This window comes from Perna viridis, chromosome 1, assembly GCF_037379345.1.
Source record: "Perna viridis isolate PV_CMFRI_1.1 ecotype Kerala chromosome 1, ASM3737934v1, whole genome shotgun sequence".
NCBI lineage: Eukaryota > Metazoa > Mollusca > Bivalvia > Mytilida > Mytilidae > Perna > Perna viridis.
The window spans coordinates 36502521-36521511 of NC_142445.1; the positions used below are offsets into that span (position 1 = coordinate 36502521).

General features: G+C 32.7%; 1 protein-coding gene and 1 pseudogene across 4 annotated transcripts in view; one reads left to right on the forward strand and one right to left on the reverse strand.

The window, feature by feature from the left end:
* The window catches only part of LOC148628578 (uncharacterized), an 85209-nt gene that overhangs the window by 12346 nt on the left and 53872 nt on the right, over positions 1-18991 (forward strand). For all 4 annotated transcript variants that reach the window (XM_088590507.1, XM_088590508.1, XM_088590506.1 and 1 more), the window contains exons 3-5: positions 4887-4990; positions 7155-7442; positions 16723-16846. In XM_088590507.1, coding sequence (XP_088446633.1) covers positions 4903-4990; positions 7155-7442; positions 16723-16846 — 500 coding nt within the window. In that variant the 5' untranslated portion in view covers positions 4887-4902. The remainder of the gene's footprint in view (positions 1-4886; positions 4991-7154; positions 7443-16722; positions 16847-18991) is intronic.
* LOC148628579 (uncharacterized) lies at positions 9537-13851 on the reverse strand (annotated as a pseudogene).

The following is an 18991-nucleotide window of genomic DNA, read 5'->3' on the forward strand; positions in this document are numbered from 1 at the left end:
ACAAAAAAATGTCTCCATATTAGCATGACAAATGTGTATAATTGATTTGTCATACTAACAGACAGATGTATGAAGAGAATGCAAACCTGAAGTCCTTTCATTTGTTATATAGATGGTATAAGAACTGGTATTTTGCTACAATTCAATTCACAAGGAATAACGTTCAACTTAGATTTTGATCACAAATGATATTCAACTCAGAAAGTACTTTTATTTGTGAAAAATTATCAACTCTTTCCAGGAATTTTTTATTCATTTTAGTACAGGAAATATATAAAGGACAAACAGATAGTAATAAGATAATTAATTAGAAAGAATGAATAACCAAAATATAATCATGAGTTCCGAAAAATGCCTTGATTTAACAAGTGCTAATTTTATTGATATTTTCAATATGAATTTTTTGAATTTTGTGATTGGCGGATTGATATCAAAGTTGTGACGTTTTGGGGGGAGAAAGGGCAAGTGTGAAATTAACGAATTTATTTCACAGTGTGAATTATCGAAATTTATTGCACTGGGAACATTCGATTAAGCACTGCTATCTATATAATAATAATCAATAATTGGTAGGTTGACCCTAACTGATTATGATCGATAATCAGTTGGCAATTCCACCAATTGCATAACACTAATTTGAGGGGATTGTTTCCTATGTTTATGGCTAATTTGAACCCGTATCTGTCCTTCATTCTGTCACAAGATACTTTGGCTTTGTTATAGTGGTTTGATGTTGTTGTTGGGTGTATATGAGCTTGTCTGTATCTTGAAGACTTGCAAGGGTTGAAAGAACATTTCATTATAAACAGGAAAAAGATGTATTTTTTGGCCTTATAAAAAAGCTACAAATGTGTAAGTACAAAAGTGTTTATTGACTTAACTTGTAAAGCAATTAGTTGTTAGATTTTATGTTGTATTTTGTTTCTTTCTTGATAATAGCAAAAACATTTACTATGGTATAGTTCATGATATAATCCTCAGGGGTCGCGCTGGGCTTCGCCAATGTTGCAATTTGCGATTTTTTTATTTTATCTGGGAACAAAAATAGCCAGTTGGCGATTTTCTTGGTGCCTAGGTTTTGTATATTAAAATTGACAGGAAGTTTATCAGCAATGGATATTTTCTCCATTTAAACAATTGTGTTGACACCTGGTCAGAGTTAATTGACTATGACCAATTTACGACTGAAGGAATTTTGGGAGCCAGAGCAGCCCCTGAATCCTTGTGGCAAATCAACAGATAGTGAGAAAAATCAAATGTTACATGTACCTGTACAAAAAAGAATAAATTTGACTGTTTGTTTTGCTCAAAATGTGTCTGTATTTTACTTCTTATGCCCTAATGCAATGATATATTGTATGATTCTTAATCTTTAATGTTATTTCAGTTGAGTTAGAAAAAAATAAGTGAAAAATATTAAAGTACTGCAATTTTGTCTCAGTTTTTACCACAATGAATGACACAAAGGATAATACCAACTCCACTGTGTGAATTTATAATGGAGGTTGATGGTTGTGTATCTTTTATAATAGGATTTTGATTGATTGTAAACAGAATGTGTTAGCATCTTATATACATGTTAGGTCTCTAGGCTCCAAAGAGATGAAAGCATCTTATATACATGTTAGGTCTCTAGGCTCCAAAGAGATGAATTCTACCTGTGTATGAAATAAATATTTTAAGCATTTGGTCTGTGGAAAATAAAAAAAAGCACTGTGACTATGCTTTTGATGGACCAAATTATTTTTTTATGGGCTTCAGGTCTTTTTCAACAGAGATTTCAGTAGGCTGATAAGAATTCTTGTAGACATTGTTTATTAGTCTACCACAAATTAATCATATTTCTTTTGTCATGAGACTGCATTGTGGTCTGGTGGTAGCATGTTTGGGAGGCGATGGTTGAGCCTTAATGTAACAGATTTTGAAATTGGTAGTCACAGGTAATCTGTTAAGCCATGTTGGAGTTATTGCCTTTTTTAATGTTTTAGCCTTATATTTAATGTTATTTCTTTCAAAAATTTTCTCCTCTTAAACTACCTGACCAATTTGAACCACACTTAGTATGAAAATTCCTAAGGGTTTTCTGCACAGATCTGATGTTTGGATTTTTTATCTGTCGAAAAAAAAACATGGCCACTGTTACTTAAAAATAGAATAAAGGGGTCAAAAGTTATTCTCATACTTCTCTAATACTGCCAGGTTTAGTCAAATTCTTTCAGTTGTTGATATGATCCTTATTATAAGGCCTTCAATAGTTGATCAAAGTTGTTGGCCTTCTCATTGTTAGACTTATTGCCATTGAAAGGCAAAAAATGATGTGTTTTAGCAATTTTAGCAGTTTTAAGCCAATATCTTGAAAACTATAGTACATGTAGGTAGAAGAAACTTTCAGTTGATGAAATTATCCTAATGATAGGTCCTATCATTGTTTTCATTGAGTCAAAGTTGTCAGATAACTCCTTGTTAGGTCATATACATTAGCATGCCCCTACATTTATGAATATTCTTTGCCAGCTGCTTAATCTGGTTCCTAAACTGGTTCCTTGGTCAATATCATAAGGGAACCAAAGATCGCTATAATGTACCTTTATTCAAACATATCATACACATCTTTACTTTAAAAGATAAAATAATTGTATTTATGTAATATTACCCATTTTCTGATTCAAACACAGGCATTCATTAATATTTATTATTAAAAGGTCATATATTATCAGGACACCAATTTCTATGTATTTAAATCTTGTTTTGGATTATTTGAAACATTCAGGTCATGATAGTTACGAAAGAGAACGCAATAATGTCAAGGGAACCAAGATTTTAGCAGAAGTCACCCAATTTTATAGCATATCGCAATAGGGAAGTCCATAATAACAAATGGCAATATCAAGGTAAAAACTGGAAATTTGGAATTCACTGCAATGGTTCTGATTTTGTACAGGCATTTCTAAATTAAAGTTGGGTTAAATCGGATTTAATAGCTGGTAACCCTCTTTCTTTACGGTTCATTATTTTAGGTATATAATTCAACACAAAAGGGCAGCATAAAATTGCCACCAGTAAAAATCCTTAAAATCAGTAGTCAAAACAGTACAGAAGATATGAATAATAAATAAGTTAAAATAAAAAAGAATTAAATACAATAAAAAATGTGTAAATCCAAGCTTTGAGTTTCAAAACATCTTGAACCTTGTGGGGAAGGTGTGTCAAATTCAAAATGAAATAATAATATACAAGTAAAAACTGCAGAAAATTTATTGGAAGACATATGTATTGAGAATGAAAGCGCTTAACCAGTTCACCAAAAACACTATTCAGTTAACCATTCAAAGGTCATTTGACCAGAGGCAAATTACAACATTAAAAGTTGCTTGGATAGTTCTCAAAACATCTTAATTAAAAATAGAGTATATGGCTTTGTTGTATGAATTGTAATAAACACTGTTTGCACTCCTAAATGATCATAAAAGTTAAGTGAAAATGCCACTGTCTGAAGCTTGGTATTATTTTAAAAGAAATGCAGAGGAAAAATGTGTGAAATTCAAACTGTGACTTTAACCAGCATACATAGACAGCAATGTGCCACTTCATTTTTTAAAGTTAAAACACTCATTAGAATTTTCCCAGACCCAGGAAAAAGCAACAAAGCCATTAATGGACAAATTTGTGAACTTGCTGTATAAGAAGGAGCATGCAGTGCATAACAAATCCCCACTTGAATGGTGGAATGAATACTCTGCAAAACTCACCACTCTTTTTGTCTTGGCCTGTCAGTATTTGAGCATTCCAGGAACATTCATCCTGTCAGGACTTTAATTTTCTTGTGCTTGACTAGTAGTTACAAAAACTGATGAGTTAGACATTCACATTTTCATTTCATTTAACGTTGTACATATGTTTTTCAGACATAAATATAAAATTTAATCAACTAATATGTGTATTTTATATATCAAACCAAATAGAAAAACAATAGGGGAAATTACAGCCCCAATAAAAATCCATCATCTATGACCTGTTTGTCAGAAACAAAATATTTTTCAATAAGATATGAATATTGGAAATAAATCTTTTTTAAGCAGCATATGAGACATATTTTCTTACAACCTTGGTCCAAAAGCCTGTTCTTAAAGCAACAGTGGCATCTTAACAAGTCAGAATAGTCACTAATAGGTACAATATACCTGAACAACTAAGAAATATAAACACCATATGCAGGGGAAACTGGTATATTACTGAACAAGAAAGGGAAAATTATCATTTTAAAATCAAAATTGTCTCATTTGTCATATATTTTTCTACTGTGTTGTCAAATTTGAGGTGAAAATGATGTTGAAGCTGTGTCAGTAGTCTCCTTTATTTCTAAAACAGAATATTTCTCAATGATTTTACCAAATGTTGCTACCATAAAATTCTTGGACGACAGTATATAATATTTTGATGGTTACTACCAAAATTGGGATGGGGATATGCAACACTGCTCTTTTATTCTTAAATATTTTTTGTTTTTAATAAACATGTATTAGATATATAGCTATGAAACTTTGTATGATGGTTTAAAAGAAGTTATGTTAAACATTAACATGAACCAAAATTTTGTATAAAAGCTTGCAGTAATATTTATCATTCAGTGCTTGAAAACTTTCTTTTTGGGGATCTGACTAACATCTTATTTGCTCCGACTAACTAAAAGTAAAAAGAAAAGATAAATTGAATAATTTGAGTAAAAGGTTTATTAACACTGAAAATATTCCAAATCTTTTACTTTTGTAATATGGTTGTAATATCTCTGCAGGTCAGCTTTTATAATGGATTATGCCAATCAAACCTAAAGTAGAGAATAAATAAAAAAAAATATTCTAATCTTTCTTTTTTTTTCATTATTTCAGATCAGGAGTTAGCACCATGGACGAGTCACTAGCAGTTATTTTTTATGTTGTGTTTGTTAACACAATGACAAGTGAATCTTTCTTTTTTTCTGATAAACCAGGAAGTATGTACATTTGTAACATATTTTATTTTTATTTAAGAACAGTTAAGCCTGTCTTAATGACCGTCTGCATTAAAGTATCCCGATGTGGTGCATTCTATGTAAAATTGACTTGTATGTAAAGACCGCCTGTGTTATCTGATCAAGATTCTGTTCTTTTTTAAAAAGTCATTTAGACAGTTTTTTTTTGTACTGAATTCATTTTTTTTAGCAAAACTTGGTCTGATGTGTTGTCCACAACTCCTCCATAAGGACTTGCAGGATTGTTATGAAACTCAGTGGAGTGTTAGGTAACCATATGGTGATGTGCATATTGTCAGGAATTAGTCATACTCTGTCATTGTGATGTTAACAAAAAATAGTACATCTCAACAGGCTGTAGGGCTATTAGTCCAGTTAGGGGCAATTTGTCGTGTATACTGAGTCAGCTGAGACAGAATGAATTTCATTATAGAAGTAGAAGCACCCATTTATCAAAAAGTATGATCTCCATTCACTCAGTACCTCAATACCTTGATTAGCTAAGTTATGTTCTTTTGGTTTTGTTTTTATTACTCTCCTGATTTCATTTATGGCAGACATAAAGTTTTATGGTTGTTTGAACATGTGTAATTTTGTCCCATAATTTTTTAGACCTGTGCAGGTCCGGGTGTCAAAAGAATAGGCCTGCAGCAGCGCTAAGCTTGTCGTAAGGCGACTAAATAGTGCTCAGAACCTTAGCCAGGGACTAGGGCACTCTGCCCACAGAGCAACTGGGTTGTGTGCCCCAGGTGGTGGAATGGGGTACCCCTGGCGTGTTACATGCTGGGGTTGTCAGGCTATAATACGGAAAACCTGACCGCAAACCATAGTGGTGCACCATGTTGGGAAAGATGCCACGTTCCTCGCACATTAAAAAACCCTACTGTGGTATTCTCCTGTAGTAGGAACTATAGGGCTCCGCTACAAGAGGCTAAATTGCCCGACCCTACCCACCTCTCCCTATTTCCAGTGGCAATCAAAATTTGTCGACCCCATTATCCTTGTGTCCAATCCCATTTTTCATTTCATCATCATTTCATGTTCATTTTATCATCCACTTCATGTTCATCGCCTGAATATAGCTGAAATATTGCTGCTCGGGTGTTAAACCCCAACAAACAAACAAACAAACAAAAATTTTTTTTTTTTTTTTCACAAAGATCTTGGCCTTTGTCATTTGAATTAAATGTACATTTTGTATACAAACTTCAGTTTGATTGATTGTACTGTGTGTAAACTTTTTGTCCCTTCAATTTCCTGTTTGCTGTTTGCTTTTGGTTGTTAATCAGTTAAACTAAACCAAACATCCTATGTAACCTTATGTGATCAGTTTTTTATTTGTCATCCTTAAGTTTTTCACATCCCATTAGCTAGATAAAAAAGTCCTTGACTGATTTCATTAAAACTTGGCAGTCTACCCATAGTTACATTTTGATGAAACAAGATGGCCACCAGAGGCTATTTAAGTGCCTGATTTGCCAACTCTCAAAGGTAAACTCCTCAGAAACTACAGATACCAATGTTTTGAAACTTTATAGATATGTTGACCTCAGTGCTTTCTGTAGTCAACCCAGAACGCTCAAGGGGTGGTTACAGCTGCATAAAGATACCAATGAAAGAAAACATATTTTAAAATAGAGCGGGCATGTATCATTTATTACATTCCAGCTGAAATTGTCTAATTAAAATCAGATGTTCTTTTCATTGATTCTCAAAATTATAGTCCCAACCACTGTAAGAGTAATTCACGATAACCAATTTGTAATACTGTTTCTCCATAATTTATAACTATTTAAAACAAATTTTTGAATTTTTAGTTAGCCAATTGATCCTTGTGTTTTGAATGATGTTTTGGCTCGAAAATTCTGTGGTATAACTTGAGTATTAGTGTATAGCTCTTTATGAAATTACAGAATCAGGTATTATACCATAATAAGGAAGATTTGGATTGATTTTAGTGGTTATGACTAGAACCATTTAAAAATTAGGAGCCAATTCTGGTCAAATTCTTGTCCTGTGTAATGTATTTAATCGCAATCAAAATTCAAAATTTGTATCAAGCTTTTATGGTGTGTCTATACTTGCCCCGACTGTTCGAACTTTGGGGAGGTATCAGATGAAGTATATTAATTTTGATATTTTTCAGAGCTTACCCCAACTGATTATTATCTGTTTGTTGGTGAGCAGCTGAATATGACCTGCAAGTTGACTGATAGCACTGTTTCAAAGGGAGATAATTCTTCAATGCTTTATTTCACTTATGGAAATGATATACCAATACCGGAAGAAGACACTTTCATCATAAGCAGGTCATCCAAAGGATTCACCCATACCATTGATTCTGTATTTGATAGACCATACCATTGCAATTTCAATACCTCAATTTCAATAACCAAAATCACTTTTGTGGATAGTACAATGGTTACTGCAGAATGTAAGTATAGTTTCTTAATTTGTAGTTTAAGTTCTGTCTGTCTGTCTGTTTGATGTACAGTGAAACCTGTCTAAACAGAACCCCTTTAAAATTGATTTGGTTTAAGGCATGACTTCTGTTTAGTAATGCTAAAATAAATTGATATAAATGAACTAAAAAGTACTTGGTTTAGACAGGTTTTTGGATTATTCAGGGTTTTGTATATATTATATTTATATTACTCATATCTAGATGAGTCTAAGAATTATGATGAGAAGGTGACAATATCATGGTATCATGATTACCATCATATGAAATTGACCTTTGATCTATTTAGTAAGGGGGAAACGATTCACTGTAAGTACCGAAATCATGCTATTTTTTGGGACGATTAAGTTCACAGTACGTTGTGGCCATCTACGATACTAGCGATACGATTGCATTGGTGTTATAGCTAGCATTATTTAATGACCCAGAGAAAAAAAAATTTTGCTTAAATGTTTTATTTCAAATGGAATGATGGATCAAATCCTTACTTTTTCATTTCCTGTCGTGCATAAGCCACTTTATTTTGTAAAATATGGTGGCGCCCATGAAAGACACATGTATCTTAAAATGTATCGTGAAACATATGGTCAAACATATGCAATTGCAATGTGTATCATTTGAGAAAAAAATGTATCATTACACCCCTATTTTTTAGCCTATTTCATGTTTTTCCAATGCAGTTTGTTTTGAGTTTGCTTTTTATATCATGCGACATCTATCATGATGCTAAACTATGGCAACCTAACCGATGTAGCATACAACCTCGCATTTCATTGGACAACTGTGATAGCAATCATGAAATTTAAGGTTCCTTTGGGGGCATTGGTGTCCCTTGTATCTTCGATCACTTTTTTAAATTAAATAACATTTTATACATTGAATAATTGGAAATAGTTTACTTGTTGAACCAATAAAATAATTGAAATACGAAACATAGTACAGTGATCACACAGTTCACCAAATAAAATCTTAATTGGGTATAAACAAAGGGAGAATATGCTGTGGCTATCTTTTTTAAAGATAGTACTTGTTTTTCATATTAGGAAAAAATTGTTCAAGGTTGTTTATCAGGTGGTCACCATTGGGAAAGACCAATTCTATATCCTGAATATCATCATTGTATGGGCTATAAAGGATAGTAAAACCAGCCCATTCAAAAGTTGGATAAATAACATTTTCATGAAATACACAGTTTGAGAAACTGGTTATAACTTTCCCTAGGTACTGTACAGTACATAGCCCAGTTGTTATATATTTACATGGTTAAAGATGCCAACAATATTACTGATATAAAATGAGGAATTTTGTCAGCAATTTTACCATCTGCCAAATATGGAAAAGTTAAGGTTTATGCTATTTAGGTCAGTCTAATTAATTTTAAAAAAATGATTAATAAGACCGAAATTAAAATATTTCCACAGAAAATGATTTAGTTAATTTAAGTCTTCCTTCCGGCATCTTGTACATGTATTTTATGAACTATTTTATCTCTGTTTTTAATTGCATAGCAACTATAACATTGGTAAACATTCATGTATTATTTATTTGAACATTGTACCTCAAGTGTTATTTATGTATGATTGAAGGATCTCTCTTATTCAGATGAACACATTAAATCATATATACTTAATCATGTGCTTTTCAAGGAGCATAGATATAATTATTTTTTCAGTTTCCTCTCATGTGACTGAATTTTTTGTTGGTCTATTCTCATTCAAGTTTGATTTATTTAATCTCATTTTTTTTTTATTTCTTAAATGAGATGACTTGATTTTTTTTATTTGTTGGCATACATTAGCCTTTTATTGACCTTTATCTTTTGCTGAAATATAAGATTTTTCAAGTTTTTTAAATTGTTTGTTTATACAACTTTAGTTATGACTGACTTGTGTCGAAGTGTAGTGTCGTTGTTGAGAACCTTACAAATTAAACTACTATCAATATGTGATAATTTTTAATGAGCACATAAACAGAATAAAGAACAAGAATAAACACACTAACTATAAGTCTCTACATTAACAAAATTACAATCTTATCTAAAATTATAATACATTAGTCTTCTTACCTACATTTACTAAAAACTAAACAACTAATACAAAATACAATTATCTAATCTATGTGCTCATGTTCTACCTACATTATACCTGAACAAGACTTTTCAAAAATGAAACTTTCAGAAAGTACCCCCTACATAAAAATATATTGGGGGAAAATAATTTCTTGAAATTATGCCAGGCCAAATGAAAGAAATACATATAAACCTTCTAAAACCAACAAAAAATGTATGATTGAAGCCCCCAAGAAATTTTTATTGTTATAATGGATAAGACAAAAATAAACTAAAAGTTTACGTGTACCTGTATTTGTACAATAACATAAACTTTTCAATAACTGGTAACATACAGTACATGTATTATACTTCTTTTATCAATCCAAGCACATATCATTTTGAGCCATTTCCACAATCTTTTGGTCAATTCTTATATATCGTCAATAACAATTAGAATTCCATCGACCTAAAGATTCAATGATATGATCCTCCATCCCTGCTGCTGCTGCAGAAGTTGCAGCCCCAATTCTGAAAGAATGCCCAGAATAGCCTGTGTTATCAAATCCCAGATGACAAAACAGTTCTTTAAGTGAGATAAAAAAAGTTGTTCTTGACAAAGGTTTTGGATCATAATCACTTTTAATAACAATGGTGCCTTACAATCTGTACTCAAAATATTGTGTGATTTCAAGTAGTTTGTCATTATTTTAACTGGCTGTAACCCTTCATTTTCAAATATATCCACTGATACTCCTTTGTTAAAGGGATCAACTTTAGAAGACCTTAAAATATCTTATACCTTAGACTTGATACTAGTTGTATGTCATTAACTCTCAAGAAAAGTGAAATTTGACTTTTTTGTGTGAATTCACCACATCCAAGAAAACCACAAAAGGCCATTGTAACAGCTGCTTCTAACATAGCACTGACAAGGGGAGAAAATAAACTCTTTTTCAAAACTGAACATAATTGTTTCAAGATAGTTATAGTAATTGGCAATTACTAGCTTGATTGGATTGAGATTTCTTGACCCCTCTTAAAATATTCGACAATCTATCAGTAGCATACAAAGGGTCAACATGGTTGTAACGCAAATAATAAAAAACACACACCAGCTAAATACAACTTAATAGTTTCATGTTTTAGGTTAAGAACATTTATACAATAAGTGACAAAAAATATTAAAATATCCTCATTGATAGAAGGAAAACAGGATTCCTTATTATAGGATACAGTTAATCTATTCATAGTTATGAATTTCTCCTAAGTCTTGTCAATCCTAATTTTTTACATGTTTAAACAAACCCTATTTTATTAACCAATTACATAGTAATATAAGGAAAACCAGGGTCGGAGCTTCTGGCTTAGGATTTATACAATGTAACTTTAATAAACATGAGGAATAAAACTGGGGTCGAAGCATCCAGTTGTGTTCTCCCTTATAACTGGGGTCAAGCGCATCCAGTTGTGAGTTATGTTAGATCTGACATACATGAACGAGAAAATTATGTGAAAAACTGGGGTCGGGGCATCCAGTTGTCATATATACCCTTGCCTACATTTACTAAAAACTAAACAACTAATACAAAATACAATTATCTAATCTTTGTGCTCATGTTCTACCTACATTATACCTGAACAAGACTTTTCAAAAATGAAACTTTGAGAAAGTACCCCCTACATAAAATCTGATTGACAATTATGAATATGCACATGGTGAGATAACTCCTTAACTGTAGTCGAAAGCTTAATTAGGTGAGAAATAAAGGATCTCCCTGGTACTATAACTCGACTCGCAAAATTCAGATGACCAAGGAGGCTGAGTAATTCACGTTTTGTGATTTTTTCTGAATCTAATATAATTCCTAGATACTCTAAAACAGTAGTGGGCCCTTCAGTTTTCTTAGTTGAAAGAGGTATACCCAAATTAGTAAAAAACTGACTGGAATGTTTCCATAATATAATGAGAATTGGCATCACTAGGAAGAATAACTAAAAAGTTGTCTAATAAATGAAGAATATTAGGTACATTGTAATTGTTTTTGACAATCCAGCACAGAGCTGTTGACAGAGTATCGAAAATCTTTGGGCTCGACTGACTGCCAAACTTTTTGTAAAGTAATAAAATTTTTTGTCCCATTGAACACAATGGAAAGGCCACATTTCTGGTGCTAATGGAATAATTTTGAAAGCATCAGTGATGTCTGTTTTCATTAATAACGCACCAGGTCCTAATTTCTATAATTTTAATTGCATCATCAATTGACACATATTGCAGCGAAAATTCCTCTTTGTCTATCAGCTCATTCAAACTAGGATTATCACTATCATTGTGTGGAGCTGATGAATCAACAATGAGTCTCTTTTTGCCACTGTATTTGCCTACAGCAATTCCCAAAGGATTAATCCGATAGGGTGAAAAGGGGATTGTCTCAAATGGCCCTGATAAATATCCCTTTTCGACTTTGATATTTATCAACTGCTGATACACTTGCTTTATTTGTCATTGCTGATTGTGAATTTTTGCAATGATAAGAAACGTTAGGAAGAGATTTTATTCCTGAATGAAACCGAAATGGAGCCCATTGATAATATAATTTTTCACATTCTTGTCATGATAATTTGTCAGTTCTAACTCCAGTTGTTTAACAAAAATTGGTGTATCAACTAAACTGCCTATTCTTAGAAATTAGTTTCTTTTTTGAAAGTAGGGTCCCCATTTTCTGGGACCCAACTACCTCGTTTTTTGAAAGAGTTTGACAATGTGAGCGAGGATGGTCACCTTTGCACATAAGACAAATGTGGAGGAAACGGCACCGTAGAGCTATGCATCCTTTAGCACCATTGAAGTTGTTGCATATCTCTCTCCCTAAATGCTGTATTCTCTCCCTACCATAAGTATCTGTGTCCTCAAAATGTTGACAGTTACCCCCCCCCTTTTATACCCTGAGTTCACCATCATGTTGCAATGTACTGTAGAATGAAAGGTACTACCACATATGGAACAAGTTTTTGGTTTAGCGTTTGCAAAAATGTTACAAAATAAAGTGTTGTTTCTGATGGACCAATCTATAAGAACATTGTTATATCTTAAATGTGATGCTGCATCCATGAAAAATTTTTTGTGGTATTTGTAGAAGAAGGGACCTGGATATTGTGTGGCCATGCTAACTATGTCCCTTTCATACACATCTAATTTCTGGCGCTTCTGAGGAAAAGCTGGACACATTACATTTTAAAGTTCCAAAAGCTTGGATAAAGTCCCCTAAATCTAAATTCCTGTGAACTCTCATATCAGGTTTAAAGTTCCCACTTTTCTCATGTTCCCAAGATTCATTTATAAATGTACCTGTTCCTGTATAGTATGGGATAAGAAGAGTTGCAAGGTTTATGTCCCTACATGCTATTATGTTTTAGCGCACTTGTGGTGCCACTGATTCCACAAATGGGAGGGATTCTGCTGAAAAACCTCTTGATGCTCGAACCATATTCTGCCTAGCCTGCTCTTCACTTCCTGCTGAAGCGACAGGTGAAATTGTGCGTGCATTGCTCTTTAAAGCTTTCCATGCAGTGTCTAAAGTGAAGTTTGGCTCTACACTGGAAATATCGTGAGACTGAGAGTCCGCTACCGCTGCAGTTGGTTGTATAACTTCAGGCACGGCTGTCTGATGTGTGACAACTGGTGCTGCCAATGCCAAACTGTTTAATCTCGTTGTTAACGAAGACACGTTTTGTTGCAGACTGTGAATCGTGTTTGTCAAATGAAGTAACAATGTCCGTTAATGCTTTGTCTCACTGGTTGGGGCCATTGTTGTTGTTGTCTGAGGCATTATGGGATTGACTAATAAGAAACGCATGCTCAGTTGACTCGGCTGTCCCAACTGAACTATGTTGCGCAATACCTCTTCTTAACAAACGTACAAGTCCCATTCTGCGGAGATTAGAAGGGAATGAAATGTTTCTAACTGTTAGTTCCTCCCTTAGCTCTTTCAAAATCCAACCTTCTGGCAGTTCAGGGTCGCAATTGATCCTCGAATTGTTACGATGTGGTCCCATGTTGATTGCAAAAATACAACACAAGATTTCCAAATGTAAAACATCACCAATTGTACAGTGCACACGTGGATTGGCCGAACATTTCTAGGAAGCTTCAAAAACGATTTCCTCTTGAAACAATCCAAAACAACGTACTATAAGCAACTGTTGAAATATTGCGCCATAGTTTCTTAAGTTCAGACACTGGCCAGTACCTATGAACTTTCCCGGAATTACACTGATTGGAAACATAAAAATACAGTCACACACTTACAAATATCACACAAATCCTCCAGAAACAGTCTTCTTTGTTAAGCAACAATTCACAATAGTTTCAATTTCAAAACACATAAATTTAACCTCTCTTGCAAATACGATTGAACTTCTACCCAAGCGAACTAAAAATAACCACCAATCATCTACCTCTACGTCACAGATTACAGCATGACAATATGTTAAGAAATCAATAATCACGTGCATAGCTTATTATTGTATAAACTTAAATTTAATTAATTAAATTGCCTGAATTTAGAATTGACCAATTTTTTGCTCATATGGACCAACAGAAAAACCAACAAGTTTTTGCACATGTGCCTGCAATTAAATGTGGGCAACCCAGGATGACACCGTGATTGAATGAGATTAGGGGCCCAAAACTAATGATTGTTCCTATTTGGCCTTAATTGTCAAATTTAGTACATGAATTATTCCTATTTTGCCTTGGTAAGATTTGGAGTGAACTAAAGTGAAATATTAACCTCATTAGTTTACAGTTTTGTTTTTAAAGCAGAAAAATATAAAAATTCCCATTTTGCCTTAGTACATTTTTCAACTTTTTTACCTGTAATTCATAGCTAAAGAGAAATGGGAACACACCAGAACTAACACTTATTTCCATACACTATCTGGGGTAAAAGTGTATGGATCTCTATGAAATTGTGCTTCATTGTTACATTTTCATAAGAACAAGTTTTGATTTTATATTTTAAAAAAATTAAATTTTGACCTTTTGGACTGGATAAACAAAGTTTGACCTTTTGGACTGGATAAACAAAGTTTGTTTTTCAATGCACAACTTAACTGCTCAAGGGTTATTGGTTCAATTTGTATAGGAAGTTTTATCATCACATATAGATGTGCATGAACGATAATGATTACTGTTTGACAGCTTTCTGTGAAATAACCCAATTTCAGGGTTTCACATGTTACTTTTAAACTTTATGTTGAGGATTTGTTCTTCAAATGAGTGTCCACTAAGTGTTCATACTTTTATTCAAATTCATGTAGACTTCATAACATCAATAGCAATTCTCTGTAAAATACAAAATTAGTGACCATAACACCATAATGTCAGCAAATAAATTAATAAGTCAATCATAAATCATTAACTTTCACACATTATAGGTGCTTCAAACTATCATAAATCTTCAACAAGTGACAATTTACAAAATGCAAGCATTTAGCACTAAATGTTTTATGGCATTAAAGAAACGTTAAATAAAATATACATTAAAAACATGTATTTAATCTCTTAGTAAACTAATAAAATTCTTACCCACTTTGGTCCCTAATAAAAACTAAATCCTCAATTTACAAAATTCATGGTTTCCACAGGGAAGACGCCCGTACAAGATGATGTCCTGGAACATTTGAAATAAAAATAAAAACTTAAAAACGGGAAAACATCAATGTAGTTTCCCAGTAAAAGAACATTTTAGCTTTATGTACCACTGAGTGAGAAAATCAAATAAGAATATAAACATTTAAGAACCTATACAGTTCTTACACCTTAAAAGTACAACTCCTCTTTAACTCCTGAAGGGATTTTGATGGAAGGTTTCGCATCATATTGAGATGTACATGAAGGAATATAATTACTGTTGGTGGAATCCAAGGAGAGATAATAGACTTCAAAGGTTTTACACTGAACTCCATTTGAAGTGGATTCTCTATTGGAGCTAGTTCAAAGTTTCTCTAATTTCTTATGTCAAATTGTGAATTTTAAATTTCTTTGACCACTTTCATTCTTGTCAAAATCTTGTGCTGTGTCCAACATTTAAAATTGCAATTCAAGTTCAGAGCTGTATTAAGTTTGAATTTTGTTGTATCTATACTTGTCCTAACAGTTTATGATTCAGCTCATCCTGTCAATGAAGGTGTACCCTGTGTAACATCATTTTAATTTCTCACCCCCTTTTGAAACTATAAGAGGATTTATTTCAAGCTCTAAAATATTTTAGCTTAAAAGATTGTCAGTTATTCTAATTGGGAAAATTTTGAAGGCTTTTGCTAAATGTGAATAATTAATGCAGTAGTATTGAATGTTACCAAGTTTTCTTACTTTCATCAATTTTTTCTTACAATTTTTGTGTCACCTTTGACAAATGACTAAGGTATTACTTTTCTGCATAGGCGTTGGAGTTCACGTCCCTGTTAAGATTTTTATGTTAAGTTTTCTGTTTAGGTCAGTTTAATACATATATGGACCACTTGTGCTAGTTCAGTCTAATTTGATATGCGGTTGCATTAGCAACACTTTACCGCTTGATCGATATGTCCCTGTAGTCACAATTTATTGACTTAAAAATTTCAAATTTCTTAGTAAGATTTTATGTTAAGTTTTCTGATTAGATTAATTTAATATGGACCACTTGTGCTAGGTCAATCTTATTTTGGTATGCAGTTGCATTAACATCACTATATCACATTTCTGTAGCCATTACATTCATTGCCTCTTCAGTCACAGTTTTTTTACTTTAAAATTTCTGACATGTTTTCTGAAAAGGTTATTAAAATATGAATCACTTGTTCTTGGTTAATGTTACTATGTTATGTAGTTTGGTTAGCATCCATATTTCACAGTTCCATTGACTTTGAAATTTTATGTTACTGAAACATTGCTTCATCTCGCTTCCATATGCTAACAATAAACTATAGGTGAGGAATCAGTCCATTTTGGTGGTGACAAATGATTGTATTTATGTTATAAAAATGATAAATTGTCCATGATACATGTATATAAAATTTGTGATAATGTCACCATCTATCAAGTTTTCAATAACAGTGTCTATGTGCCATAGGTGACACATCTCTCTCTGATAACAGTTTATTAGATCATGTGCATTGTATGTTGTCAAAGTATTGACCATTCTATTATTGCCTTTACAGATTATCCAAGGCCTGTTACCAATTTTAACTGTATAATTTATGACTGGGATGAGAAGATGGAGTGCTCATGGGACCTGGGTGTCAACTACTTCAATATAAAATATATCAGCACCAATCTTACCCTGTATGTATACTATAATCTCTACTCTGTATTAGTCTAGGTACTGAAGTATGTGGATATCAGTTTTCTTGATTGGTAACTTTTTTCAAGAGCATTGATTTTTTTATACAACAGCAAAAAATTTGTGGTTGTATAATGGTATCATGATGTTGTCGTCTGTGGCAGCTATGTCAACTCCTGAAAGAAACATCATGTTTCCGGAAAATAATTTGTATATATTAAGTGTATAGATCTTAATGAAATTATACCACAAGGTGCCATACCACAAAGGAAGCCTGGGATTGAATTTGGGGGTTTCAACTCAAGTTGTTCAGGAATTAAGAGTCAAAAAAAGAAGCCGGAAACAAGCTTTGTCATGATATCCTGACAATAACTTGACTATTAGTGAATGATAGTGTACCTTAGGGTGCCATATCACCAAAGAAAGGCTGGGATTGGTTTTGGGGGTTATTACTTAAACCGTTTAGGAGTTAGGAGCCAAAAGAAGGTCAGAAATAAGCATTTTTATGACATTGAGACAATCAGAGGGAATGGATCTCTTTGAAACTGTTGCTTAAGGTGCCTTACTATTGAGATTGATTTTGGGTGTTATAACAAACTGATAAGGAATGAGAGGTCAAAAAGGGACCAGAATTTTTGCAGAAACAAGCATTTTCCTGATATTCAGATAATATCTTTTCGAGTGGAAGTGAATGAATTTCTTTGAAAATGTGCCATACACTCTAAGGAAACTGGGATTGATTTTGAGGTTGTCCTTTTTGAGGAATAAGGGCCCAAAAAGGGGTCACTGTGATTCTGTTCAAATTACTTTAGATTATGCATAAGTAGAAATTTATCATAGGACTTATAGTGTTGCTAAATTTGTGCTGTGCTTTTTGGCTTTAGATATTCTAATGTTGTGCTTTCATGAGTGAAGTTAGTTGGCATATGTAGTGTAATCATGCTGAATTGTTTTTAATTAAAACTAAATGAACTTTGCTATTCCTGTAAATGTAGTGCTTTTCGAATTTCAAGGGAGAACACTGTCTGGTTTTAGGGCATTGATTAGATTAATTAGTTAAGATAAGCAGAGATTCTAGGCTCTTGTTCAAGGTGGAAACTTTTAGATAAAAAATATTACTACACACAAAAACTATTACATTTGCAGAAACTTTTAGATGAGCATGCCATCATGTAGTTTGTTTTTATGATAATCTAGCTAGATAAATAGCTATTGCTTAGTCTCCTCCCTACCTTTAAATTAATATGTTAACATATGTTAGATTAGCTTATGCTGAAGTTTTTATGTGCATGTCTTTTGATGAATGTATGGTGTATACTGTTGCTGTACTTCTGTCTGTGGGTCTGTAGTTGTCATGTTCTATAATATAAGGAGAAAAGCTTTGAGGGATTTCAACGTCATTACTTAAGTTTGCTTTAATCAAAGAAGGCTTCCTTTTATTGTCCCCAGTTGCAAAATGGAGTAAAATGTTTCTGAAAGAAAGTTGATCTTATCATCAAATTCATCTTTAAATATTGTATTTTAAATGATATTGTCTTCAAATCATGTTAAAATGTCTTAATAACATGTTTCAGACATACGTTGAACAATATTTCTTCTTATAAAACACAGAGGTTAAAATGAAACAACTAAAAACCAAAAAGTAACATAGTCCTTTTATTGTCAAACCCACCTTATTGAATGCTTTACAGCTGAAAATGATTATTTCGTAAGTTATAGAGATTGTTTCTTACAATTTTCTTTCTTAAAAGTATGTTTTAAAATGAAAAATCAGGAAATTTGAGTTACAACCAAAACCTGGTAATGCCCAATTTTCCTGACATCTGATTTTGCTTTATAAGCAATTTCGTACATCCTGTGTCAATTTTACCATGCTTCGAAATTAAAATATTAAAAAAATATTAAAATAGCTACTGATCGATACATGATGTTTAAGTGTGAATAAAAGTTTCATTCATTCACATTTATGTTGGAAATACCGGATAAAGGTAAATAAATTGACCATTTGTTAATGCTTCAGAGACAACACCCTTTATTTGATTTGAAGCAAAAATATTTAATGATGAGTACCATCTTAACCCTAATGTTGATGGAATGCCATGTTGTTTGTGTTTAGGATTGTTACTGAGTTATATTCTACTTTTCTC